This window comes from Podarcis gaigeae (assembly GCF_964106915.1).
Source record: "Podarcis gaigeae genome assembly, chromosome: 2".
Lineage (NCBI taxonomy): Eukaryota > Metazoa > Chordata > Lepidosauria > Squamata > Lacertidae > Podarcis > Podarcis gaigeae.
Genome location: NC_139679.1, coordinates 49,949,407 through 49,976,564, shown reverse-complemented (window position 1 = coordinate 49,976,564; position 27,158 = coordinate 49,949,407). Strand labels below are relative to the sequence as shown.

At 43.3% G+C, this 27,158-nt stretch overlaps 1 protein-coding gene and 1 long non-coding RNA gene across 3 annotated transcripts in view; both read left to right on the top strand.

Annotated features, from left to right (window-relative positions):
* The window catches only part of LOC310835330, a 37,417-nt gene extending 30,455 nt beyond the window's left edge, over positions 1-6,962 (top strand). The window contains exons 4-5 of the long non-coding RNA XR_014559559.1: positions 2,617-2,677; positions 5,274-6,962. This is a non-coding gene — a long non-coding RNA (uncharacterized lncRNA). The remainder of the gene's footprint in view (positions 1-2,616; positions 2,678-5,273) is intronic.
* Positions 6,963-9,459: 2,497 nt separating this feature from the next.
* The window catches only part of SLIT3 (slit guidance ligand 3), a 400,487-nt gene continuing 382,788 nt past the window's right edge, over positions 9,460-27,158 (top strand). For both annotated transcript variants that reach the window (XM_083718777.1, XM_083718776.1), the window contains exon 1: positions 9,460-10,176. In XM_083718777.1, the coding sequence (XP_083574903.1) occupies positions 9,989-10,176 (188 nt within the window). In that variant the 5' untranslated portion in view covers positions 9,460-9,988. The remainder of the gene's footprint in view (positions 10,177-27,158) is intronic.

Sequence of the window (27,158 nt, the reverse complement as noted above, 5' to 3'; positions counted from 1 at the left end):
AGAATGATACAGCTACATTAAGATAGCTATTGAGATCTGGCTAGCATCCTGTGTAAAAACAAGGGCACAATACTTTAGGTAAAATATGCAGAATCTGAACAATGAGAAGAGGTTGTTGCTATAAATTCAGAGAAAGGGTACATTTTTAAGCTTGAAACTCAGAAGATCATATTGAGGACATAATTTCTATGTTTTAATAAGAAAGTGAGGAGTCAGAACGGCAGATGATTGGAAGAGTGGGCCATGAATGTGTGGTAATTACAGTGTGCTACTGCAATCTCAGAACTGATGTAAGTAAGCAATACAGAGTCATTTGAATACAAGTCACGATGCATCCTCAAAGAGCCCAGAGTGACAGTGCTCAAGGTAACTTGAAAGGTATGTTGGTTTGAGTCCCAGGGTTTTGGGGGGGGGGGGCTCCTAGATCCATTGCTGTTTACTAGAGAAATCCAGCTGACTCAGAGTGCCCATTGCCAACTTTAGTTGGTGCATCACCTATGGAAATTCCTGGACAGGAGTTACATTGGTAACTCATGATTAGACTACTGTAATGTGTTGTAAGTGGGGCCTCTCTTGCACCTGATTAAGAAGTGGCAGTTGGTGCAAAATACAGCTGCCAGGTGGAACACCCAGCTTTATACATTTCACATCAATGTTGGAAGATCTGCACTGGCTGGCTATTAGCTGCTGAACCACGTTCAAGATTTCATTGTTGACATTTACTGCCCTAAGCAACTTTGGACCAAGATGCCTAGCAGAGTGTCTGTCCTGGTACAGACCTAGCTGATCTTTGAGATTTTCTAAGGAGACAGTCGGCAGGTTGTCACCAGTGAAAAGTGAAATTCCCCCCTCAAGTGGTTTGCGGAGACAGTAATGACCTTTAAACACCTTTTTAAAACTTATGTTTACCCACTCTTTCCCAAACACTGAAGCTTTATTTTTATTTTGTACACTACTCAGTTTTATCTGCAATATACAGTTGTTGTTTTTTAATCTTTAAGGAAGTTGTATTGAGTGTTTGTGGGGATTTTAGTTTACGTAAACCACTGAGAGATTTTTTTTTATTATATTATAGGGTATACATTTAAAATAAATATACAGATTGGGCAAAGGGAATGTATCCAAAACTGAATTAGATTAAAATATCATTACATAAAGGACCGCCTTCACAGGGAGATAGATTGTGTCTGTGTGTGTAGCTGCATTGATTCTCCTAACCTCTGAGCTGCTTGCTGTAATGCAGACTATGGTACCTTTCTGGTTTGGGTGGCTTATTTGGAGATTGACAGAGATTTTGCTATCCACTCCCAGAAAGGTCTCAGTGGTTATTGCTATACTACTACTACTACTTATTTGTACCCCACCCATCTGACTGGGTGGCTTCCAGCATATATAAAAACATAGTAAACCTTACAGAGCTTCCTTTTCTGGGCTGCCTTCAGATCGTTTCCTAAATGTTATATAATTACTCATCTCCTTAGCATCTGATGGGAGGGCATTCCACAGCATGGGCACCATTACCAGGAAGGTCCTCTGCCTGGCTTCTTGTGGCTTTACTTCACAGTGTGGGAACCGCCAGAAGGCCCTTGGTGTCTGGGCTGAACGATGGGGATGGAGACGCTCCTTCAGGTATACAGGGCCGAGGCCATTTAGGGCAACTGTGGCTCTATCCCATTGGATTTGTCCTGAACAGAGCATGCAACACCTGTGCTGAAAGATCTACAGTTACATTCTTGGCACAATTGAACTAGGCCTCTTCCTGAATGAACTTGCCCATACATTGAGTTCAGCAGTTGGGCCCCTGTTTGAGTGCCAGTATTGTCTGATTTTAGATGGCTGGAATGAAGGGTAAGAACATAAGAGGATACCTTCTTGATCTGGCCAAAGGCCCATCTAGTCCAGCATCCTGTTCTCAAGGTGGCCAATCAGATTCCTAGGAGAAGCCCACAAGTGGGACATGAGCTTATCAGCACTTTCCCCACTCATGTTCCCCTGCAACTGGTATTCACTGTCTCCAATACTGGAGCTGGCACACAGCCATTATGACTAGTAGCCACATTGTTAATGGCGGCATCTGCATTGTAGAATGCCCTGTCAAGAGGCTTGTCAGGCTGCAGTTCTGTATTTATTAGAAGTCTGGAAGTCATGAATTTTATCTCAGACTTACCTAACCATTTTTTTAACGAATCACTGCTTATTTACTTGTTATTCAGGTTGCTTATTGTTAAGCAATTTTATTGTACCAATCTGTTTTGAACCATTAAAAAAAGCTCCCTGAAACAGTATTAAAGAATGTGGCAGGATATAAAATCAAATCTGATGAAGACAGATGTCTCTGTTGACTATCACCAGTGGGTATCACATCTTGAGGTACTCCGCATGAAGCTCAAGGGTATATAGCCTCATAAATAGAAATTAACAATGGCTATATTCCTCTGTTCGGCTCTGCACACTGCAATTCTATTGATATTAATGGGCATCAAGTATAATTCAGTACAGGACTGAAAGCCAAAGAAAATATTTTCTCAAACCATGGGACCCCGCACAAACAAAGTTGCAAACATCACCACTTGGGGCTCAAAAGTGATTTAAATGGGATCTCTATTTGTTTTGCAGGCATAAAAGCAAACATATCCCGTGTGCCCGAGAGACAAATGTGGTTCTACTAAAAACCAAGGTAAGTTTCCCTTGCCTCAAGTCAGGTCTGTATTTCATTTGAAGTACTTAATGTTCAGGTCCTTGAAATGCTGGATGGTAGAGCTAAATGAGCTTGCTTTGTTTGAGCTAACTTCTCCTTACATATACATTTCTAAAAATGTATTAAGGTTTTTCCTGCAAATGAAACAAAGCAAACCACTTCTACCAGATGGTAATGACATTGGCTACTTCATAGGGTTACTTCCATTAACAGATGGACTAACTTCCATGCCTTCCAGGTTATACAGCCTAAGTTTCTTTCTCATCTACTTTAAATGCCCACCATACTACAGGTCTGAGGACTGTGACTCACTCATGCTTCCTGTACTTTTGTATTTGTACATGAAGTTCATGTCAAAAGCCATCATGAAAGGAGAGACCACATTTCAAATGTTAATATAGTCCTTGGAGCTTCACGGATTCTAGCTAATACACAGCAGAGGAGGGTGACGTTTTCCTCTTACATTCATTCTCATCTCTGTCACAATGCAGGTGGGGTGGAATATTTTCCATATTAATCTAGGAAAGCTAATCCCATCTGTGGTAAAAGAGAAAGCGGTGGGGGAAAGAAAGCTATCCCTGAGGGTTAAAACATACACAATCAGACATGACAAGCAGTGCAAGAAACATGAGGTCCAATAGAGGTTATCAGGGGAAAAAGGAAAGGTACTTATTAGAAGTTGAATTGCCATACATAATTGTGTGAAAGGTTCAACTGGTATCTTGACAGCCAATCTTGAAAAAGCAAGAGTCTTTTGAAAAGGAGTATGTCAAGGGAAAAGTATGAGAAGTGTGTGTCCAAAATATATCCAGTCAATCTTCTTGTTAAGACAGTGAACAAAAGGAAAGCAACACACACACACACACAAAACCCCCAAGGTAATAATGTATGATGTTTCTGCCAGCCCCTAAGACTGGCCTGTCACGCAACAGGGTGAGTGGTTTTTTCCCCAGGCAGCATCATGCATGTGGATGCAGAGAAAGTAACTGGTGTCTTTAATGGTGCAACAAGACTTTTCAAGTGCTGGTCCTATCAGGGAGAGGAGGGGATGATCAGAAGTGCCATAGCTCAGAGGTAGAGCATCTGTTTTGCATGCAGAAGATCCTAGGTTCAATCCCTGCTACCACTAGGTGGGACTGGGAATGTCCTCTGTCTGAAAACCTGGATAGTCATTGCCAGTCAGTCATACTGATCTAGATGGAATCAATGGTCTGACTCAGTATAAGGCAGGTTTTGATGTTCCTATTTGGCTTCTACTTCAGACAGCAAAATTTCATGGGCCAGCACTGCCAATGATTAAGATCCCAAACAGTTCTCTGTCCTCCCCAGTAGGCATACACAAATGGTACTCACCCTTGCTTTGGCACCAGAATGGCTCTTATCCCAGGCCCTCTAAACAGGAAGCTGTTCATTTTAGGTCAGCTCCTCACTTTCATTTTTTGGACTCAGTTACAGATACCCAAGTAGAAACTACAATAGTAGTAATATTTCAGAAATTCCTTGGTACAGAAATAATATGAGAGATATAAAGGAAGAAGAGGAGGAATGAATAATAAATTGTCAATTGTCAAACTATGACAGGAACAGAAAAGAATTAAATATGAAAAAGAAGTAAGAAAAGAAAGATGGATCTAGAAGAAAGAAAGAGAAAGTTAGATGAAGAGGATTTCATTCCTAAGGAGTATATTCCTTGGGCCAGTTGGCAATGGAGCATTCCTGTTTTCCTGGCAAGCACCCGAATGCTTTCCTGTTCCAAGTTGACATATGTTCCACCAACACAGAGATGAGGTTTTAAATGCAAATGTGTCATCTGGAATGACCTGAGGGTATTAGTAGTTGTATTTAAGGATGCATGCCCAAATTCAAGGAAGAGATAATTGCATTTTAAAAACTTATTTATTAAATTTGTTAAATCCTTCCTTTTCACCAAATGTTGTTCGGACATATACACTAGCCCTGCATCTATTTCTGTATATCAAGTAGTGACCTTTAACATCAGCTCAAGAAACCTCATGTTGAATGGTCAGAAATAATTTAGATTCATTGGTCAGTCTGTCTCATTTGGTCATTAGTTATTGTATTCTTTATTTATTGCATTTACATCTAAGTGGTCTTACAGTTCAGTATTTTTCCTTCATTCATCTTGTTTAAAATCACATGCAGCCACCACCTCTGCAACTCTACATGACACACACAACTGATGCCCATGATTTAATTTGCCCAAGGCAGCTTCTGCCCACCTGGTACACTTCAAATATTTTGGGCTACGACTCCCAACTGCCCCAGGCAGCACAGCTGCAGTGTAAAGGATCACCAGGACTTTATGTCGACACTTGCTTCTCAAACATATGTAGCAATCATGAAGAAGTATGCTGCTTGATGGATAAATAATGTTTTGCTTGCCCACTGAATAATCACAACCAGCCGATGCATTGAGGACCACAGATAAAAGGCGCCAGGCCAGAGGGCATAAGGTGTAGGCAGGTTTTGGCCTTGGCAATTCTTCTTTCAGAAATGAAGCGCCACTTGTGTTTATCACATCCTGGTGCTGAAACTTCACATTATTAACTTACAGGTACTTCACTGCTTCCAACTATGTAAATATCCAGAGTCTGTAGGAAAAGCAAACCTAACCTGAAGACCAGATGAACCCAGGTACATTATCTTTATCCTTAAGTACACAAGTGGAAGCTGACTTAGCTTACATTTAAACAGGAAGATGTGATTAGTCTTTAATATTTTAAGTGTTTGTTTAACTTTAGTTTCCCAGTTCATTGCCTCAGCTTTAAAGCTACTGAAATGCAATTAACTGAACAGGCGAAGAAGGGGTGGGAAGAACTAATTGCTGGCCAAGATATGGGCTTGAAGACAATAAGTGATTGAGCAATTCAACAGAACCTGTTGGGTGTGATTTAATTACATGAGAAAATTTTTTGGGTGTTGCACTTAGAGAAATTAAATAAGAATGACTTTAAGGTGGGTTTAAAAGGCAGCCATATTTAGACGCAAGCAAAAAATACATTTCCTGGCACAGGTCCTTGGCCATCCACAAAACATGTTGTTCAATGCAACTCACGGCCGTCTCACATTAAGTAGATGAGATACGGCTTACTGCCTGTGTGGGACAATAAAATTGCTCTTTTTGAAAGACCATTAGTGGGCAACCACCCTAAACTATTTTTAAAAGCATTTAACCGATTCTCTAATGCTCCTTATTATGGCTGAGGGCATGACCCACTTGGAATAACATCCAAGGCTATTCTCTCTTCAGTTCTAAAGCCAGACTTTCCTGGGAGGGGAAGGGAATAGAGAGGGTCCAAAGGAAGCCCAGTGTTTCAGAGATCATGTATTGTAAGTTAACTGATATGGACCACTTGCTGGGGGCTCTGCCCTATCCACGCTCCCTTTTGTTTTCAGGTATGTGTCATGTTCACTCAAAAGATTATATGGCCAAAAGAGGACTATAGGTTCCCCATCTCTGGTTTAGATTGGAAGCTCCTTGGGGAAATATTCATTGACAAAGTAGAAGGGGAGGAAATGACTGGATGTTGTGGCACACTGTATGCACAGCACTCCACAAAAATTCAGAAATAAAACAGAGAACGACAGAGAATTCCTAATGCTCTGGTTCTCATTTTGTTTTGCTGGGTGCATGATGTTTTTACCTTGGATGCACCTGGCAGTATCATTTAAAAAACCAAAACCACTTCTCTTTTTACAAGGAACTGTGTCAATCACTCACGTTGTGCTTCCTAATACCCCATTTGGAAGTGTCTCATACCCCTATCAATCATTTAATAGCTAGATTGGATTTCTTGAAACATCAGTAGTGTATAAATGTGTCTATTTATATAAAGTTATAGCCACATATTTTGGGATTAGAAAATCTCCCTAACTTGATTCACCACCAGGCAAAGGGACAGAAAGAAGTTATAGTCTGGGAGAAGCTGGGAAGCACATTGCTTGCCCTGAGTATGTTGACTAGCTACTGTATTAGAAAAGTTAAGTCTGGTTAAAAAGAGAAAGCATTTCTACCACCAGAGGGTAGTACAAGAGTGAGGAAAAAAGAAGAAAAATGTGATTTCATTGGAAGTTCTGGAACTTGAGAATTTTGAATAAAAGACTAACTTGCTGGGTGGCTTTCCCCTGTGTTGCTGTCTATAAATGTGTGGCTCTGGAAAACTTAGTGGTCTATGAAAAAATATCCACCAAAGCAGGGGGAACATGTACTAAAGACTTTTGTGCATCTTCCATAGAAGTCAGGTGGGACATTTAAATCTTATGCATCTATGTCTATTAGAAGTAAGCCCCATGGAGTTTGATGGGAGTGTGCATAGGACTACAGCTTTTGCTCCAAGAAGAGTGATTCTGGAGGTTTCAATGGAATGAGAAATGGTAAATCATAGGTCACCATAAGATTCTTGAAGAAGGAATCTGTCCACTTGTATTCTGCAAAGCCTCATGCATACTAATGGCCCTGTAATGTAGTAGCTATGTAAAGAAACAATAGAAAGAATGACAAAAGAGCAAGCTAAAATTACTGGGTGATATCCAAGGTTAGTCATAGTAGACCCACTAAAAGGAATAGACTTAAGTAATGAACTCTACTCAGAGTGTGACTTACGGTAGTTTGTTTTTAACCACTGTCCTAGAACCAAGTAATGCCCAGAGAGATAAGGATGAAAAGATAAATTTTTTAAAGTTATGTAATTCCTTCTGTCCAATGAAACAAACCATGCTAATAAATGTGTTCTCTGTGAAATCTGATACGGTCTTCATAATATGGCAAACACACAAATGTGCAATTGTCACTTTCTAGTGCCTAGAGGAATGCTTCTAATTTCCTTTCTATTTAATTTATTACCTGTGGCCAACCACAGAGCTCGATCCAACTTCCTAGGTTTCTGCTTCCAGTTTCTGTGACCCACTGAGTTTGGATCACCAAGTGGGCAGAGTAAACACAGCAGAGCTTGCCTTTTGAAATCCAACTGCTTTGTCACAGAAATGTATTCTTTACTGCTTTGGTTCTCAGTGAAAAGCGCCTAAGACTATGGTTCCTCCAAACAAAGCTTCAGGAATATAAGACCTTCACAGGTATTTAAAGGAAATGAAGACAACCTAAAACTGTGTGGTTGCAGTGGTGGGGAGAGTGGAGATCTTATTTCTATAGTAGTAGCCAAAACATTTCAGGTGGCATGTTGTTTCAAGGTAGGGGTTGCTCCTTGGATCTCCCAGGACCAGGTCACCCACTTTACAGAAAACTGGGAACAAGGATGAAGAGAACAGGGAATCAGATTGCTTAGTAATGAACTGTGCTTAATTTATAAGTGTCAGAGGTCAGTCCTGACTGGGGTTGCCTTTTCAGTCCTGCTCTGCATGAGGGCTGCCTATGATGACTTAAGCAACAAAGACATTTTGATTTATTCATACTGCACTTTTTTTAAAAGAGCAAACAGTGCACGCCAGTTATCCGCATGCTTGCCTTGTAAGGTAGGTCACGATTATTATTTTATAACTTGCAGATGAAGGGCTGTGGCTGAGACATAGTGGTTTGCCCAGCACCATTAAGGGTCTTTTCCATTGTTTGGCATACCTAACAACAACTGCTTTGCCCACCCCAATAAGTGTTCCTAAACTCTGAGACATTAAGAAGAGACCTGATGTATAAGGCCAAAGGCTGTTCTCAGTGTCCAACCAGATATAGATGGGAAGGCAAATGCAGAGCATAGGATCTCTGCACAGTCACAACCCTCGCATTCCTATGTATGCTTACTTGAAATGGAAACACAGCGCACTGAACATAATGGCACATACTTCCCACTGCATACGCTCAGATGCCTTATTCTCCAGCCCTAGCAGTGTAGTTTCTGCTAGGTAGTAGTGTAGTAGGGTATGGGCATAGCCAGGATTTTTGTTGGGGGGGGAGAGGACTCTTGGGGAGGGGTAGTATGAACGCAATTGGTCAGTTAAGTATTTCTATTGTTTTACTTGATGGGGGGCAACTGCCTCCCTGCGCCCTCTCGGCCATGCCCATGGAACTGGGTAAAAATGTGCAACCCCTCACACAGGAAGCTCCCCCCCCCCCATATTTCTGGTGGTGAAAGTAGTCTGGCCAATTAAACTTGGTTGGCAAAATGAGTTACATGGTTCTAATGGGGATCCAGGCTGTACACGCCTGTACTTCTGGAAAAGAAAAAAAAACAAAGCCCTAGACAGGATCCAGTAAAAAGCTGGAAGTTTATTCTTTGGTGGAAAGTAAATACCTGTACAAATAAATTAATTCTCTAATAATTATAATTCCTCAGGTTTCAGGCCTGAATCCTATCTCAAATAGCTGTGATACCACGGAAATATTTTTGGGAAGGGGAATAATTTACCTCCGCCTTGACGATACAGCGGGTTCGTGCTAGTGTTTAAGAGGAGAAATGAAAGAGCCGGAAAGCCTGGCTGCTGTGTGAGGCGTCACGGCGGAAAAAGAAAGGCGCTTTGCTTATGCTCAGAGGCACTCTTTCCCCGTCGGCCGTGAGTGAGCCTGGTGCATGGAGCCCAAGCTTCGCGAGGTATCCTGCTGCAGCTAGCGCGACGCTGAAGAGGACGCCCTGCGCGGAAGACTCCGCTCTGCCCGCCCCTCCCTCCTTCCAAAACTTTCGCCCGACCTTCCCTGCCAAAGTTCCGAAGTTTGGTGACGTCAGCGGCGCGGCCGCCAATCCGCGCCGAAGGTGTTATTTTGGGGAGGGGAGGGGGCGGCTCCTCCGACTCCGGCGCCCGCCTGCTTCGCCTTGCCCAGTCCATGGAGAGGCGGCCGGCTGCGAGCGCCCCTGGATCGCTCCCAGCTCCGGAGGCTCTGATCCCGGGACCTGGGCGCTGCTGCTGCTGCTGCTGCCGCGGTCTCCAGGGGACAGGCTGGGCTTCCCGCCAGGCGCTTCCGAGTGCGCTCCTGGGCTGCTGAGCTCCGTCGCTCCTTCTCCAGCAACCGGTTACCTGGACTGCGAGGCAGAACAGGATCGGGCAGGTTGTGGCTCAAGCAGCGGACCGGCCCCCTCTCTTCCACCCGCCCGCCCGTTTTGATCCTGCGCGCTTTCCGCCTGGGCTTGAAAGGCAACGCGACGATCCGTCCGGGGACTCGGAAAGAGATGCCTCCCGCACCGCCGGGCTTCCCTCGGCTGCTCTGAGATCGCTGCGTGGCGCCCTCGAGGGCTGCTGGTTGGGATCCGAGGCGCTTTTTTGGTGGGCTTCTCTTTTTCTCCCTCCTCGCCCCTTCCCCACTTTTGCCCGGAGGAGAAGGCGAGCATGCTGGCCGCAGGGAGAACGAGCTGGGGGCGCCTTGGGCTGCTCCTCTTGGGGATGTGGAGCATCGCGCTGTGGCAGCGGACCGAAGGATGCCCGAGTAAATGTACCTGCTCCGGATCCAATGTGGATTGCCACGGACTGGGACTCCGAGCGGTGCCCCGAGGCATTCCCAGGAATGCGGAGAGACTGTGAGTACCAGCCGGAGGAGAGGGAGGCTGCTTTGCCCGCCAGGTTGCCGAGAAGGAGACTGCTCCTGCCGGGCGTAGATTAGACACAGCTGTTAAAATAAGATAGCCTAAGATAGAAACGGGGAGAGTGGTGCTTTCGCCGGGTTGGACCGCTGGCCACTGGCAGCTTAAGGGCACTGGAGTTCCTGGGGATTGTGAGCCACGGGGAGGTGCCGGGCTGCTCCTCTTAACTTCCTGGCAAGCAACAGAGCTCAAAGCACTCCAGGAAGAGAGAGCCTTATAAAGAGCCTTTGTGGGTTTCTTTTCTAATTGCATAGCAGCTTAGCCATTGTGTGTAAATGCTCAGGAAGGAAAAGAGGGAGTGTGTGGTGGGAGAACCACATGCAACAAGTATGCTTGGCATTTTTCCACATGATGCTCACTGGAATGTCTCACCAGACTTTGCGCTGGCTTACTGACATTTGCACATCCACACTGCATTCGCTCAAGGTGCATCTGCTTGGTTGCAATTGGAGGGGGCATCTGACTGCCATAGTCAATATGTAGGATTCTTTAAGCCTAGGCTGGTTTGTGGTTGCCTGAAAGACTAACCCGAACAGTCTGTGACTAGTTCAGCCTCTGCTTGTTTCTACAGCTGGTTTTCCACGCGCATTACATAACTGTGTGTGTGTATATGTGTGTGTGTGCCTAGTGGATTTGGGGACAGATGGGCCCAAAAGATATTCAAATAAAGAAATCCAAACATAAATGGGATGTGTTAAGTGACTGGAACCTTACCTTTCCCGTGTCTTGATAGATTCACTAGAGCAGTTCAGGAAATAGTAATCTCATCCCTGATCTAATGCGTGATTAATTTTCATTTAGCATTTAGTAGGATTATGAAACCAGCCATATAGCCACAAATGAAATGGCCCACATATTCCTCAGAAGTGAAAGAGCCTTATGGCACCTTAAAGACTTAACAGAGTCATTGGTGCGCAAACTTTCATGACACTACATTGGATGCCCAACATGTTATATCCTCTGTTGGCTAAGGATGCGTACAAGAACCCATTCCTATTACACATGGGTACAGTTTTTTAAATGTAAACAGTGAGGCTTAAGAATCATAAAATGCAGGGAGTAGGTCTTTAACACTTGTGTTTACAAAATGGATAAACTGTGTGTGTGTTTTCATCATTCATCATCTCTCTCTCTATATATAATCTATGTATCTATGTATATGAAATCTGCCAACACAACACTTCATGCATCAAATGAAGTAGGCACTAGTCTATGCCACAGTGTTTCTTGAAGGTGTCGAAAACTGTATTTCTGCTATGGCAGACTAACACAGATTTTTTTATATATTCCTAGTTACCTCTCTACGTTACTTTCCAAATACTTAAATGCCTAGTTGCTTTTATTTGTGCACCCCATTGCCCTCTTTGTATCAAGTAATTTAATGTCACTAAAACTTTAATCTAAAGTTCTTGGAATTTTTTTAAAAAACAGATAGGCCATTGGTTCATTATAGCAAAATTCCATAGGGTCAGTAATAAGCCCTCAAGTATTTAAATACTGTACCATCTTTAGGACCAGCTAATGCTCATGCTGGCATGGTGAATATCGGTCCTAATGAAGGCACTGCTTTGCTGACCCTGTGAAATCCTTACAAATAAGTTCCATTGTGAATTAAGTGGATTTAGGTACAAGTACATGTGTTCAGTATTGAGGTGTCAGTTATGCAGCTAGAAGCGTGCAGAGCCTAACACTTCAGATCACCTTTGTACAGTTTCACTATCTGGAGCCAGTAATAAATGAACTGAAGTATGGCTTAAATATGTCTTCTTCACATGGCTAGTGACTGAGATTCTAAAAGCTTAAACTTGATTTATGAACATCTTCAAAGGAAAAAGGCTAGCAGACGGATCTCGACAGAACCTTGCATTTGAAGGTCTCTAATAATTTCACTCTACCCTTACGAAAAAAGAAAGCATAACATTGAAAATGAGTGTCAAAATTTTTCTTTTGGAGCTGAATCCTTTTGGTTCCAGATGTTGAGCTTCAATCAACAGTGACATTTGATAGGGCCAAAAAACATTTGAAAATATGGTGTACAGTATACTGAAAATTATGAACCCACACTGTTATGATCTTAGTAATGTTGTCATCTTAGTATTCACACCATGTTTACACTTTGAAATATGAGTCTGAATAAAGCTTCAGAACTACAATTTATCCCCAAATGTTGAATGTTTTAGAGAGCTTGCTAGTATGGACCTGTGGCCAGAATTAGGCACCTCTCATGCTTTCTGTGCACATGTGCAAAATTAATGGATATGTACCTAGTTTTGTGCCAGGACAATACAGCTTTAGCCAAAGTCTTTTTTTCCTCTTGGACGCAGGTGTTCCAAGAGCTCCCTAACCCAATTGCAAACTATTCCCCTTCTTGGTGAGAAAAATCCTGACCACATCTAGGTACATAAAAGATTAAATACCTACTTCCCTGGTCCTCCCTGCATCCTGCTTCTTTTCCCATCAGTCGGTTGGGACAGACACCACTATCACAAGCTGGTGCTTTGGAGAAAGTTCCACATGCTCATTGGCATAACGGGTATTGCTTGTGTCCCTTGGGGATAACAGGTCTGGAAAAGCAAGAATTTTTAGTCCGTAGCGAAAACTTGATGCATTTGTGGAACAATGTTGTGAATCAAAATGTAGGAATTGATGTAGCAGAGTAGTATTTAGTTCTGGATGCCTTTTAGTTGTGTGCTGCTAAACCCTCTACTAGTTTGCCATTTTTAATAAGCCAGAAGACATGGAATAGAAGCCTGCACACCAGCTGCTTAAATACTCCAGCTTGATTAAAGTACTGTAGTTGCAGTGCATTTCTATACATGTGTACTGAGAAGTAAGTTTTATTGTTTCCGGTGGAGCTTACTTCCAGGAAAGGGTTTATAACATTGCAACCTTAACTTTCTCTATCGGATTTGAGTCCAGGCAATGCAGTTCACGTACAAGGGGGAAAGCCCTGTTGCACTCAGTGGGACTTACTGCGGAGTAAGCATGACTAGGATTGGGCTGTAAATGTCTTAAGAGTAAAATAATACCCTCACATTTTAAAACAATTTTTTTTTTCTTCCAGTAGCACCTTAAAGACCAACTAAGTTAGTTCTTGGTATGAGCTTTTGTGTGCATGCACACTTCTTCAGATATGGTATCTGAAGAAGTGTGCATGCACACGAAAGCTCATACCAAGAACTAACTTAGTTGGTCTTTAAGGTGCTACTGGAAGAAAAAAAAAATTGTTTTGACTATGGCAGACCAACACGGCTACCTATCTGTAACTCACATTTTAAATTATCTGTGCGCTCCTCGATCTGCAAATAGTAAGAGCAATCAAGACTTTGCCAGAGTGAGATATGAGAAAAGCAAAACCTGATAAAGTTTCACGTCAGTGTATCATGTGAAAAGCTCCACATAAGCCAAGAAAGCAAAGAATTCACCAACAAAATGAGAATGACTTTTACTGCGAGGACTTAATATGAGCCAGCTTTTTGCCGTTCCTTTTGCTGTTAATACATATGAGCTTGTGTTTTGGAAATCACATTTAAACCCTCAAGTATCATTATGATTCTGTTTTTCCCAAGCTAAAGCAGGAATTATAAATATATTTCAGATTTAGACTTGTCTGAACTTAGTTAAGTGATATATATATGTGTGTGATTGCATCCAGACCTCTTAAACCTACAATTTAGCTTGCTGCTTATGGTCAAATAAATCCATTCTTTCTTAGAAATAAAACCTAAATTAGGTTCCATTCCTATACATGCTTTACTTTGGAGTATGTCACATTGAACTCAGGTAGGACTTATTTTCCAAGTAAACATGGGCAGTCTCTTGGCCACATGAAGATATGGGATGGGGGTTATTGGTGTAGGAAATTGTAGAGTGTGATTGGAAAGAACCCTGAGATTATGACCACAGTCAATCTAAAACAAATGTCACTGGGAAATAGCATAGTGTAGAGTAGTTAACATGGTGGCCTCCAAAAATTGTTGGATTACAACTCTCATCAGCCCTGATCATTGGTCATGCTGGCTGGACCTGATGGGAGTTGTAGTCTGACAACATTTGTCGTGTGCCGCCTTGGCTACCCCTGGAAAAGTGTAAGGCCTTCATGCCTGATCATTTGACTTTGGGGTGAGGGGGCTGAACCTGAGTTGCAGTGTAAGTGTGTTGGGGGTGAATCAGTGAGCAGAACTAACTAATAGAGACAAACTTCATACTCTGGGAATCACTACTTTGTCAGAGCATTTAAAAAAAGATGAAACAGACATTTAAGAAATAACTTGCACTGGCAGTCACATATATTGCAATGCAAACAGTTTTTGAGATTTAGCCCTTGGGTTTGTGTGCTTATGAAATCTGTACTTGCAGCAGAAGTCCTTTTCCTGATGTTTGTGCCACAAATGCAGAATTTGGGGAGCTTGAAATCAGATGTCACAGCTGAAACTGGTTTCTTTCAACCTTGTTTGTGATCACTGGTAAGCATTTAAAATGAATTTTGTGCCGAAAGTGTTGCTGACTGGGACAAGTCTTGGGCTGTTTCTCTACTTTGCCTTCCAACCAGGAGCAAGAAAAATGAGCTGCTTGTTTTGTCATAATATCTGCAGCAATATATTAAGGAACTGCATTTGTTAGTGGCAATTAGATCCTCAAGAAATCCAGCCAAAGCCTTTTAATTCTCAGTTAGATAGTTCTGTAATGCACTAACTTGAAGTATAGCTCAGGAAGTTATATTACATAGAAATTGTTTATGAGTACTTCAGATTACTTTATTGAGTCTCCAAGTCCAACAGGGATGGATAACCTGTGTCCCTCCAGATGTTGTAGGAACAAACACCCATCAGCTCCAGCCAGCATGGCCAATGGGTGATGGGACTTGGAGTCCAACAAAATCTGGAGGGCCACAGGTTCCCTATTCCTTGATCTAGTCTAAACTAGAATCACTAGAAACAGTTTTAAGTTCCTTCATAGTTATCCCAGAAAATTGTCCCTTCAGCAGAAGACTGCAAAGTGTTACTAAGGTTAAAAGTTCTTTACTAATTTATGTGCAGTGTTACAATTATATTCCACCTTTCCTCCAAGAACCTCAAGGTGGCGCACATGTTTTCTTCCTCCCCATTTTGTCCTCACAACAACCCTGTGAGGGAGGTTAGGCTGAGAGACTGCGACTAGCCTAATGTTATCCAGTAATTTTCATGGCTGAGTAGGGATTTGAACCCTTGGCCCCCAGGGCCTAGTCCAGCACCCTAAACCACTGTGGGTAGGTTGCCACCTTGCAAATGGGACACCAGATGCGTACACATAGCTACCCCAGTGCCGAAGATGGTGGGGCTGCCATGGATCTTCTTCATAGGCGCCGACTCCATGGGGCCTGAGGGGGCCCGAGCCCCCTCAAAAATTCGTTTGGGGGGGCTCTGCCCCCCCAATAATTTAAGAATATTATTAGTTATATTATGCTTTGTAAAATCACAAAATTATGTTGGTATTTTTTATTTTCCTTGTTTGACGATAGTTACCTTTTAAAATACATTCAGTAATGAGTTAAAACAAAGCCACTCCCGATCTAGAGAGGGGGTGGGGTTGCAGGCTCTCGACCCATCAACAATCTCGCGGGGCTGGCGTCAGCCCCGCGAGAAGCGGGGATTCCCCCTAGCTCATTAATATTCACCGCCCACGGCGGCAGCCAATTGGCTGCCGCAAAGGGCAGGCCCTCACAGGTTCACTTAAGGTCAGGGCAGCCCGGGGCTCGCCCCTTTCGTTCCCCCAGCAGCAGCGGTTTGGAGGTCTTGGGCCCCCCCAATATTTTTTATAAGTCGGTATGGGCCCCCGCCCCCCCCCCCAATATTTTTTATAAGTCGGCGCTCCTGATCTTCTTTCCCTCCTCAGTTCGCAGTCTCCTCCCCTCCTACCTTCCTCACCACATGTCTGGAGACTGAAGCAGCAGGTGAACAAGGGGCGGGCAACTGTACTGGGGAAAGCTCAAGTAGGAAAATCCACAGAATTTGGATTTAAAGGTATGCACCCCATGTCTGGGTTGCAAGACTGACTCAGAGTGGTTTGTGGGAGTGGAACTCTGCTTGCTAAATGGAACATTCCCTTCCTGTCCTCTCTGTGTGTCCCCTAACCCTCCACAGCAGATTTAGAGGGTCATGAAGAGAAAGGGGAGGTTCTGCTCCTTGAGAAGAAGCCCATTTTGCTTGTGCATGGACACAATTGGCTATAACCCAGAAGTGGAATAAAACTATTCCTTCCCTGCTCCTGGCTGGCTAAGGTTTGCTCCACCACCCAAACACCATTTTCTGCAGCCTAAATCATGTTGCTTCCCCTGCTACAGGATAGGGCTTTGGTGAGTTGCACATTGGCAGGCCTGCTTGGGAGAAAAGACACTGGGGTGTGTATGAAGCTTCGTGGCCAATCTTTAGCACAGGTTTGACCTGGTGAAAGCTATTGATTTGCCAGTTGAAATGTTTGCCCCCTGCACTGTCTGCCCCACACATGGGACATTCCACTAAGTAAGCTACAGCCTACTAATGCTTTTTCGGCTATCTGGCACAGTTGGATTTTTGAGAAAGTGCCCTGAGAGCTATTCACAAAACGGATGTGTTGGGGGGTGTGCCACATATCTAAGAGAGGACAACAAAATAGTGCTGAGATACCTCCCACCAGTCACCCTATTATGGGTGGGCGCTGCTATGCTATCTCACAGAGAGAAGCTCTTTGCACCTCTTCTTTGTTTAGAACAGATGGCATAGTGGGCTTCCAATACTAGCATACAATCTGTACTTGCGGACAAGTTTAAAGGGATGTGTACACTGCAGGAGAGGCTGAGCCAGATAGTGAGCAGGAAGAGAAAACAGTGAATCATGTATTGTGGATTTTTACTGAGACCTTTTGGGGATGCCATGGAGGGTGCTGGTGGGCACACTGGTGCCTGTGGGGACACCACTTGGCAAAGGTGAAACTGTTGATGTGCCTGTAAGTGGCATGTGGTTTTGTTTGATCAAAAGCTGCTGGCAATTGTTATAAAGCACAGTAACTGGCAGAGAGCAAGGATTTCTGCATTTTGCAATACACGGCCTACTTTAGGCTTGCCTCTCAGTGTCTCTTGCAATTCTCACAGAGCTATGGTGATGTTAGCAATGTCACACATAAGCCTAAATAAACAATGCAGAAATTCCTTAGTGATACATCCTTCTAGCATCAGGAAGACTAAATACAGAGGACACAAATGGTGGTTAAAATAAAAAAATACTTACGATGATTCACATAGTAAACACACAAGAGTGCCTACCATCTGCATTGCAAGAACCCACAGAAAACTATTTTCTTCTTAAACCTCAAGAAAGGAAAAAGTCAGATGAAAAAGAATTTAGGTTAACTCTGTGTGTTTTTTAGCCGCTTCCTCCCCACCCCCAAGGATGTTTGCAAATACCTTTCACATGAGCAGGTTCTGCTGTTGCATAGTTAGAGCATGTATGGTCTTCATTTTCTTAGTTGGATTAAGATGTGCTGCTAAAAGCCATAATTCATTGTGCACTTCCTGTTCACAGAGTGTGGGAACTTTAAAAAGCACCCCTATTAATGGAGACTTGCTTGCCCTTACAGTCCCTTAAAATAAGTTTAAACAGGTAGTACTGTCCATTAAAAATGTGAGAAGTGCAGCTTCTCTTAAGGAGAGACACACACACACACACACACACACACACACACTGTATAGTATGAGTTACACTGACTGGGAAATAAAGGCTTGGATATATCTAATGCCAATATGATGTATCTGACTTTTAATCTTCCTGCGAATATGTTGATGGGTCACTTTTAAAACAACGCAGACGTGCTGCTTATAGCCCAGCTGTGGGTTCTTGGTAAAACTGAAACATGCCATCTTAAAAAAAATATTGTTTACTGTCTGCCCTTTGCTGCTGAAGAACAAATAGTCCTGTATCACAGACAGCTCTGAAGGCATTTTGCCAAGTTGCATGTGACCAAGAATTAATAATAATTCTTATGAGCCTTCTTTTGTCTGTTAAATTTAATTTGAGCAGAGCAGTCGGCATCAGAGCTGACTTTCAAATATACCACCACAGACTCATGCGCACGCACAGAGCCTCAAATGACCTGAGGATGCGCTGAGAGTTTAATTTTATATGCATCTCTTTTATCAACTTAAAATATGTGTCTTTGGTGCTCAAGGTGGCTACTCTGGGGTGTTCATTCGGTGCTTACATGCAGAAGTGAGACAAAGCGTGTTTTCCTTCATGGAGAGCACGTGTTGCGGTGGGGGCCGCCAGGACACTCCAAAGTTGGGGGGCAGGCTAATTGATCGTTGGCCACTGATGCGATTGGGGCTTTCCTTGTTGTTGGGAAGAAGTTAATGTTGCCATTTATTGATTGACAGCCAGAAATAGTAAAACTCCTTGCACAAGGCTAGGGCTTCCTCTTTTCGCCCGTGCATTGGATTGCCCGTCCCTCCCTCCCTAGAATAGGGTTGTTCGCTTTGACCTTGCTATGCCTGTCATGGGGTCGTCTGCTTTGGAGCGGGGGCCTGGTAGGAATTTTGTCCATCTGGCTGATTGGCTGGGGCCATTTGGTTTTTGCCTACTGCGTAGCAAATCGTCACAACTTGTAAGGTTGCGGTTAGGCATTGGTTTATGGTTTGTTTGGTTGAGGGGCATGGATTGGCTGTGCCTGCCCCTCTAATGCTGCTGCTGCAAGGGATTCTGTTAAAGGAATTGGGGGCTAACTATTGCTTGTCCACTCTGTCAAGGGGGCTCGGGCCATAGCAATGAGCTCCTGGTTTCATTTGGGGTGAGGGCAGGTTCTCTGCTCCACGTAACCCCAAGTGTATTCCCCCATTCTGACTTTCGCATTGTGCGGAATGTCAGTCTGTCCCCCATGGTGGGGGCAGATAGTCGCAACCAATGCCTACGCAACCACTCACAAATTTGTATTTTAATAAAGTTGTGGCCAAAATTATGCCAAAAATCTTAAACAAAAATTTCTGTGTGATGTGTGAGTTATTGGGGTGGACCTGGGGACCTCGACACGCAAAGTGGATACCTAAGAAAAAGTACAGTGGGTTCCTGTTTTTTGTGGGGCTCTCATTCTGCATGGGCTTCGTTTGTTCTCCCAGGGGAGCAGCATGGAATGAAATCTGCACTGATGGGACTGAATATGGATTGGTACCACATTTTCCTCCCCATTTCAGAACTAAGGTGTGGAAGGACAGCTTGTTCAAAGGGTTGATTTCAGTAAACATCTCCCTATTCTTTATGGCTTAAAGCGTCCTTTAATTATTCATTTCCTGATTGCAGTCCACAGTTGGCAACGGTCTCTCCCACCTCATGTGTTTTCCAGTGGCTCCTTCTCCTGGTTACCAACTCTTTAATTCATTTCCTGAACTGAGCTAAATAAAGGGCCACTACCTGGGAGAACCAGGAATTGAGTCAAAACACCCCAAATGGAGAGATCTTTGTGGCCTGTAATCCTAAACACAATTTCTAAATAGTAAGTCCTGATTAGAATTTACTTTTGATTAAATAGTATCTTGTCTGTGAGAAGGAGCACTGCAGGTTGTTGTGGGGAACAGAGTGTCATATTGTGGTGTGTGTGCCACGGTTTTAATTCGACTTTCAGCTGATTGCTGAAGACCATCACCTTAGAAACATGCAAGAGCCCTTGGACTCAGTTATGCAGCTGCGAATAAAATGTTTGAAGTGCAATATATAATGGGACACTTCAATGTTTGTTTGTTTTTTAAGTCTTTTAAAAAGCATTTTCAGAATGGTTTTTATATGTGTGTTGATTTCACCCTTGTGTGGAAAAAGTTCTAAAACAGAAGCTGGAGATGCAGCAGCCATAAGTAACCCCATAGTCCCCCACACCCCGATCAGGGAAACACAGCAAGGCCTGTATCTGTTACCAGTTGGAACAGGGGTAGGAAACCTAAGGCCCAGGGGCCAGATGCTGGCCAATCGCCTTCTCAATCCGGCCCGCGGATGGTCTGGAAATCAGCATGTTTTTACATGAGTAGAATGTGTCATTTTATTTAAAATGCATCTCAGGGTTATTTGATCATTCCCCCCCCCCTTCAAAATATAGTCCGGCCCGCCACACGGTCTGAGGGAAGGTTGCTGACCCCTGAGTTGGAGGGTTCTTGTGCTCTGTTAGTCAGTCAGACAGACAGACAGTCTGACAGTCAGTCTCTCTCTCTCTCTCTCTCTCTCTCTCTCTCTCTCTCTCTCTCTCTTTTACTTTTCTAACATGTAGATGGGAGCTGCTTTCCTGTTCTGTTACCCCACACTGCTGATAATTATAATTTGTGTGTGAATACAAGAACTACAAGGGTGACCGAGTTGCCTGTGCCTTTGCCACTGTGGCTCTTGATTGGGTAGAAAGGGCATCTGTGATTGTCCCCACCTATGTACTTCTGGTATTCATGGATCTCCTGCAGTAGTTTTTGTTGGTTTAGCTTAGTTTATTTAATAACTTGCTTTTTAAGTCTCAAGGGACTCTCCCAGTGTGACTTAGAATTGTTAAAACAACAAGAAAACAGTAAATAGTGATAAAACAATCTAGTGGCAAATCTGATTGGGATGGCATTTGATCTACTGGAGGTGCCCACGAAGATGGGGGGGGGGGCAATTATCACTTAGTTGCCCTCCTATTGCAGACCTCTGTGGAAAATCCATTGTTCGGCTTGGGGAAACCCTCTAGAATAGTGTGAAAGGTGGTGTGGGGGTAGTGCTGTAGCAGGAAGAGGGGGACATAGAAAATCACCCCCTTCCTCTTTGCTTAGCAGCCAGGAACATAGGAAGCTGCCTTATACTGAGTCAGATCATTGGTCCACCTACCTCAGTATTGTCTACCCTGACTGGCAACAGTATTGCCTACCCTGACTGGCAACAGGCTTTTAGGGAGGGTTCTCTTCCAGCCCTCCCTGGAGATGCCAGGGACATTCTGCATGCAAGGCATATGTTCTGCCACTGAGCTATGGCCCTTCCCTCCATTGGACACCGCCACTGGATCAAAATCTGCATGGAATTACGTAGTGGATTTCAACCAATAAATTAAGCCATTTGAGCAGCCAGAAATCCCAGTATAAAAACCAAATAAAATACCAAGGCTGCAATCCTATAGCAATTATTTGAGCATCATTCTGAAGGACTTACTTCTGACTAGACATGCAGAAGATAGGTTATACAATGTCTAAAAATAAGCTCCTCTCCTAGCACCCAAAAGAAATCAAAGTCAGTACCAGGAGAGATTTGCCCTGTTGGTACACCACAACTGAAAAGGCCCTATTTATGGTCACCCCTCTTCTCTAAAAGTAAGGGCACCCAGAAAGCGGCCTCTGATCTTAATACATGTGCGAGAAGCCCATCCCTAAGGTACCCAGATTACACTATGGGGAATTGGCTGTCATTAAAGGGTGGGATTCAGCTAACAAGTTCCACCAGTGGAAGCCTATACAAGGACTTCTGCTAGCGCCATGGGGCTTCCCTCCTCTGCTTCGCTTACTACCCTACTGAGATACCGTACCTCCCAGAACAGTGCACCAGGGAGCAGTGTAGAAGAGTGGGCAGACCACTCCATTAGGCAAGCAGAAATGCTTACACTGATGGAGCAATCCTACGTTGAATTCATCCTGCAGCTTGGTGTGACCAAATGGGCCTCCCTCCACCCCTCCATGTTCCTCTCTGTCTTCTGCTTGGAAAGAAACCTGCAGCCGTAGCACCCTGCTGTAGACAGTGCTCACACAAAGCAATGTGTTTCTTCAAGCGAAGTGTTTCTGAGATAATAAATTAATAATGATTTCACACTATAGGATTTGTGTGTGCTGCGTGTGCCTCTCCAAACAAGGATAATCTACTTGCTGAACACAGGTTCTGAGCATGTACAGTTTGAATAGTCGGGCTCAGGCATGCTGACCGTGAAGTTTTTATGAGGTTTGGAGTGTTGTGTTACATAAATGCTTAAATGCATTCTTGGATGGAATGAATAAAGTTCTCCTGACGTCGGGAACATTTTGTGTTTATAGCCTGATTTGTGGAGTTTAGTTAGCTCCAGTATCTCCCCCAAAATGGCTGGATCAGACCTTGGTGGTTGGTTGGTTTTTGCTGAAAAGTATTTATTAAGATTAACTCTCTACACTAGTTGGTTTCCAGGAGCACAGTAGAAGCAGTGGAGGAACGGAGTGAAACCAAGCAGCATAGACTCACACACATTAATGTTCTCATTAATGTTCTCATAGTTAGTTTTTAACTGTTGTTTAATGGGGAATGCAAACGAGGCTACCTGGAAGCAAGAGATGCCAATAATTGTGGGTTAGTCCAGCCCATCTCTCATTCTGAATATTCTCAGTTAGAACATGTTGAAATATGGGGAATTTTGAGCCTTGATTCCAAAAGTAGGCCCAGGATGTTTTGGTACTTGTAAGGCTTATGCTGTTATCTACTGCTCAGATTGCTTGAAGTGTTATCGGTCTGAACACTCTCAAATGTGGAAGCAAGTCGGCAAGCAAATAAGTAAATGGATTCACTTTGCAAACTCTGTTGTAAACTGCAGGCCTTTTATCCTATCTATCCCAAAAGTGAGACAGCGGCATGTTTTACTGCTAGCTTGATTAAAAATTAAGTGTTATCACAGGCTGAGGTGCACGTAAAACACTTGTAGGTCTGCTCAGACCGCTCCTGACAGCCTCTGGTCTCCTAACAGCTTCTCAATTGAGAGTTGGTAAAATACTTGCATTTTGCCTAAGCAGTAGCCTTCAAGGGAGGCGGGGGTGGGGCGGATATCTGCTGTAAATGGCCAATAACAAAACAAACAAACAAACAAACAAACAAAAAACAGTGAAATGCTTGGTTTGCATTTCAACAGTATAAGCAAGAATCCAGTTGTCTAGTGGCTTGGTAACAATTTTAAAACATGGCAAATATATTAGTTAATCATATGGATGCAATCAGTCCTATAGGTATTGCATCTTAATGCAGCTAATGTTTTCTGCACCAGTGCAATAGATATACAGGTGCTTAAGGTGTTATAAGGGCTCTGTTCACCACAAAAGTTCAATTACTACAGCAGCATGTACATGGTACTATTATTATTATTGTATCCCACCTGTTCTCCCCACCCCATTTTTATCTCCACAACAACCATGTGAGTAAGTTAGGCTGAAAGCTAGACTTCATTCAGATGCTCGTATCTCAGTTGATTAATCCAAGATATGCACCATATCTTTGAATTTCTCCTTCCCTCCTCTCTTCTTTTCATGCTTCAGCTGAAGAATTTCAGGGTTAATTAACCATAGTTTTGTCTGATGTCTAAACTGGGAATACCAGGATTAGAACAAAGGGTGCTTCCAGACGGGTGTTTATTGTGGTGTTGGTTCTCCTCATGCATGTAAGGTTTTTGTGTGTGTGTGTGTGTGTGTGTGTGTGTGTGTGTGTGTGTGAAGTCCACATGATGTCATCGACATCAAAATGCCAGTCCATATTTCCCTCCCATTTAATCTTGATTTACCTTTTCCGGGGGAAATCCAATAAGTAAAAAAAGCTGTTCATAATGACTTGTTTGCAAATTAAGCCCCCATCTGGAAACATCCAAAGTAGCATTGTAAACCACAGCTTGAAGTTAGTTTAAGAACCTGGTTTGCTCTGAGCCTGGCAACAATAATTTCCCAGTATGGATGTAACAAGAAACTATAATTAATTAGCTAAGGGAGACTTCAGTTGTGGCACATAAGAAAGGAAGAGGGAAGTGGTAGCTTGGGGAGAGAATGAGTAGCGAGCAGAAGACTTGAGCACAACTCAGCTTCAGAGAGCAAAATGTCATTGCAATATGAAGAACTAAGAGTAAGGAAATCTTTTTTTCTTTTTCTTTTGCCATACTGATGAATGCAAAAACTTTTAAACTAATTAATGGAAGCTGCAACAAGCTCTTGTAGTGTGGAGTGTTCCTGTTCAGAGTGCAAGCCAGCCAAGCCATGGAGAACTGAGCTTGTTATTAATGTGTGTATACACGCGCACATACACATGTATGTGGTGAAGGTAACTCATTGTAACAGCACAGCTGAAGCTGCACATGGATAATGCCAACCAAATTGGCTTTACGTCTTCACACAGAATGGTATCAATTATCTGGGTGTTGTTTCACTTAGAGGAAAAAGAATTTCTTTAGAGAAAAATCTGGTCAGGGCTAGGAATATTGACAAAATTGATGCCAAGGGTTACTTCCTTTGTGGGCCTGGGATGGCCTTCCAAGCGAGAGAGAAACCTAAGGATGGGCAGATAATTGCAGGTTTCCGTTTTCATTTTAGCAACTAAAAACCATAAAGTCATTCCTCCACACATAATGAGCCACCACAGTCTTCTTCTGCATCATCACAGTGGTTGTAGCGTTTTAACTTTTGCTGTGTTGAGCAGCCAAGCTGGCAGACTGCATCAATGAAGAGATTTTATTTCATCCCTTTTCCTTGCCATGGCTTATGTAATTCCTTTCCATGGCAACTCCTTCCAGAGATGCACCAGCTTTCTGGCTGGTTCCTCCTACTACCGTGGGAATGGTTCGACCTGTTTGCTAGCCATTAGGAATTCAACCTAAGATTGGGGCAGGAGAATACTCAATTCTTGTGTTTTGGCCCCAAAGGGAGCATCACTGGAACACTGGGAGTTTGTCTCCCCACACAACTGGCAGTGTTAAAATGTCAGCTGTGTGCTAAGTAGGTAGATTAGGAATGAACACCTGCTACTATAGTCATACGTTGTTGCATTCCAGCTCCCATCAGCCCCAGCCAGTGTGTGTAATGGTCGAGGGTGATGGGAGTTGTCCAGCAACATTTGGAGGGCCTAGGTTAGCCACCCTCGAGTTATAGGATTAAGCTGACACTTGTTAAAAATCATAGCGAGGCACCATATAGATACTCAAGAAAATGTAGAGCTACGCAATCATCCTCCACAGATGGAATAACAAGTATATTACCAGATTCAACTAAAGAGTCCTGCTAGTTGAAGCCTGTGCAAGAACTTCTGGGAGTGTAACGGGGCTTTACCCCTCTCCCCTGCTCTGTGCCCTCTGTGCCCCCCATATTTGCTTGGGGGGCATTGGGAAAACCCCCATAACAGTGCATCAGGGGGAGAGGAGGGGTCATTCAATCTAGCAAGCTGAAATATTTGCACTGATCCAATGATTGCCATAGCGCTATGCTGAATTCCTCACAGAGAGTCACAGCTGAAGGAAGATGGATCACCCTACAAAAGAGATCCAGTATGACCTTCAGGAGTGTAGGGAAGTTGGGTTGCAATCTGGAGATTCCCTGCTGGCTTTACATTTGCTGCAGAATTTTGAGATGAGGCAGCTTTGCTTATTTCTGCCTCTTTCCTCCTTTTATTTATCACCGTCTGAGCAGCAACATCTAGAATCCTGGTTCCTACAAGAAGGAAGGGAGAGGGAAACAAACAGAAGATGTGACTACAGCTCCTGGGCAATGACAGCAAAAATAATGCTGGCTTTCTTAATAACAGTGGTACCTCGAGTTATGAACTTAATTAGTTCCGGAGGTCTGTTCTTAACCTGAAACTGTTCTTAACCTGAGGCACGCTTTTGCTAATGGGGTCTCCCGCTGCTACCGTGCGATTTCCGTTCTCATCCTGGGGCAAAGTTCGCAGCCCGAGGTACTACTTCCGGCTTAGCAGAGTTTGTAACCCGAAGCGTTTGTAACCCAAGGTACCACTGTAATTTTGTTGGAGGTGGTATTACCGAGATTAGTGAGCAGTGTTGATACTACTGGTTTCACTGCACATGCCAAGCATAAATTTCCTTCAAGGAATTAGGTCTTTTGTCAACCCTTTATGACAGAAACTGTGCCCCTTTGGATGTTGTTGGACTACAAGTTTCATCATCCCTGACTGTTTTCCATGCTTGCTGAGGATTATGGGAGTTGTATTCTGTCAACATCTGAGGCGCCTTAGGTTCTCTGTGTGGGGAATCGCCAGAATATATTTGCTTCCAGACAGGATTGCCATTTTCCTCAAAAAGCGTATGTGTATTTATTATTAATTTATATCCCACCTGCAAGAAGCTCAAGGTAGCATACATGGTTCTCTCTTTCCTCAGTTTATCCTCTCAACAGCCTTGTGAGGTAGGTTAGGCTGACTGAAGGTAACTGGCCCAGGTCAATAATGTGACTCGACTTTATTTTAGTAATATCTGGTTTCTATGCTCTCTTGTGGCAGGATATAAAACATTCGACAGTTGGTGTGGAGGTGGTGATGTATTTTGAAATATTTTGTTTCCCAAACCACTGATTCACTTGCAAAGAAAATATAGATATGCTTAAATATATTTTTCAATCCCGAGTGATGGAAGATAGGCCCACCATGCAAGTTTCAGGAAATAGCTATTATATGATGGGGAAGGCTGGAACAAAAGATATTCTGACACACAGTGCCAAGCCCTTAAGAATAATGGTTGAAAGCAGAACGCTTAATATGGCTTAATGGCACAAATATGTTGAAACACCAATGTAATAAAAACAGTGCAAGTGGGATTTGAAAAGCAAATGGGAAAATATTAACATGAGAATGCATCTGGAAGGATGGGTGGGAGTTTAAAAGTGTCCTCATGTTCTCCTGGCAAACGCAGTGGTGGTTCTGGTTCTTATTAGAACAATTTAGAAGTCAACAAACTGCTGACCTTAATTAAGAATCTTTTCATAATCTATCATCCTCTTCCTACAGCAGTTCCTTGCTAAATAATCTTAGGAACTTGTTTTGAACTGGGAAAATGTGTGTCTTGAATGCTCAGCTTGTCTGGAACAAAGTAGGGTGTTTTTTAACCATCTTTAAAACGATAGCTATGAGTAATAGGAACCCTGAAAATTATGGGTTATGACTGAATAATAAAATAAAAGAAATAATAGGCAGTACTTGGGT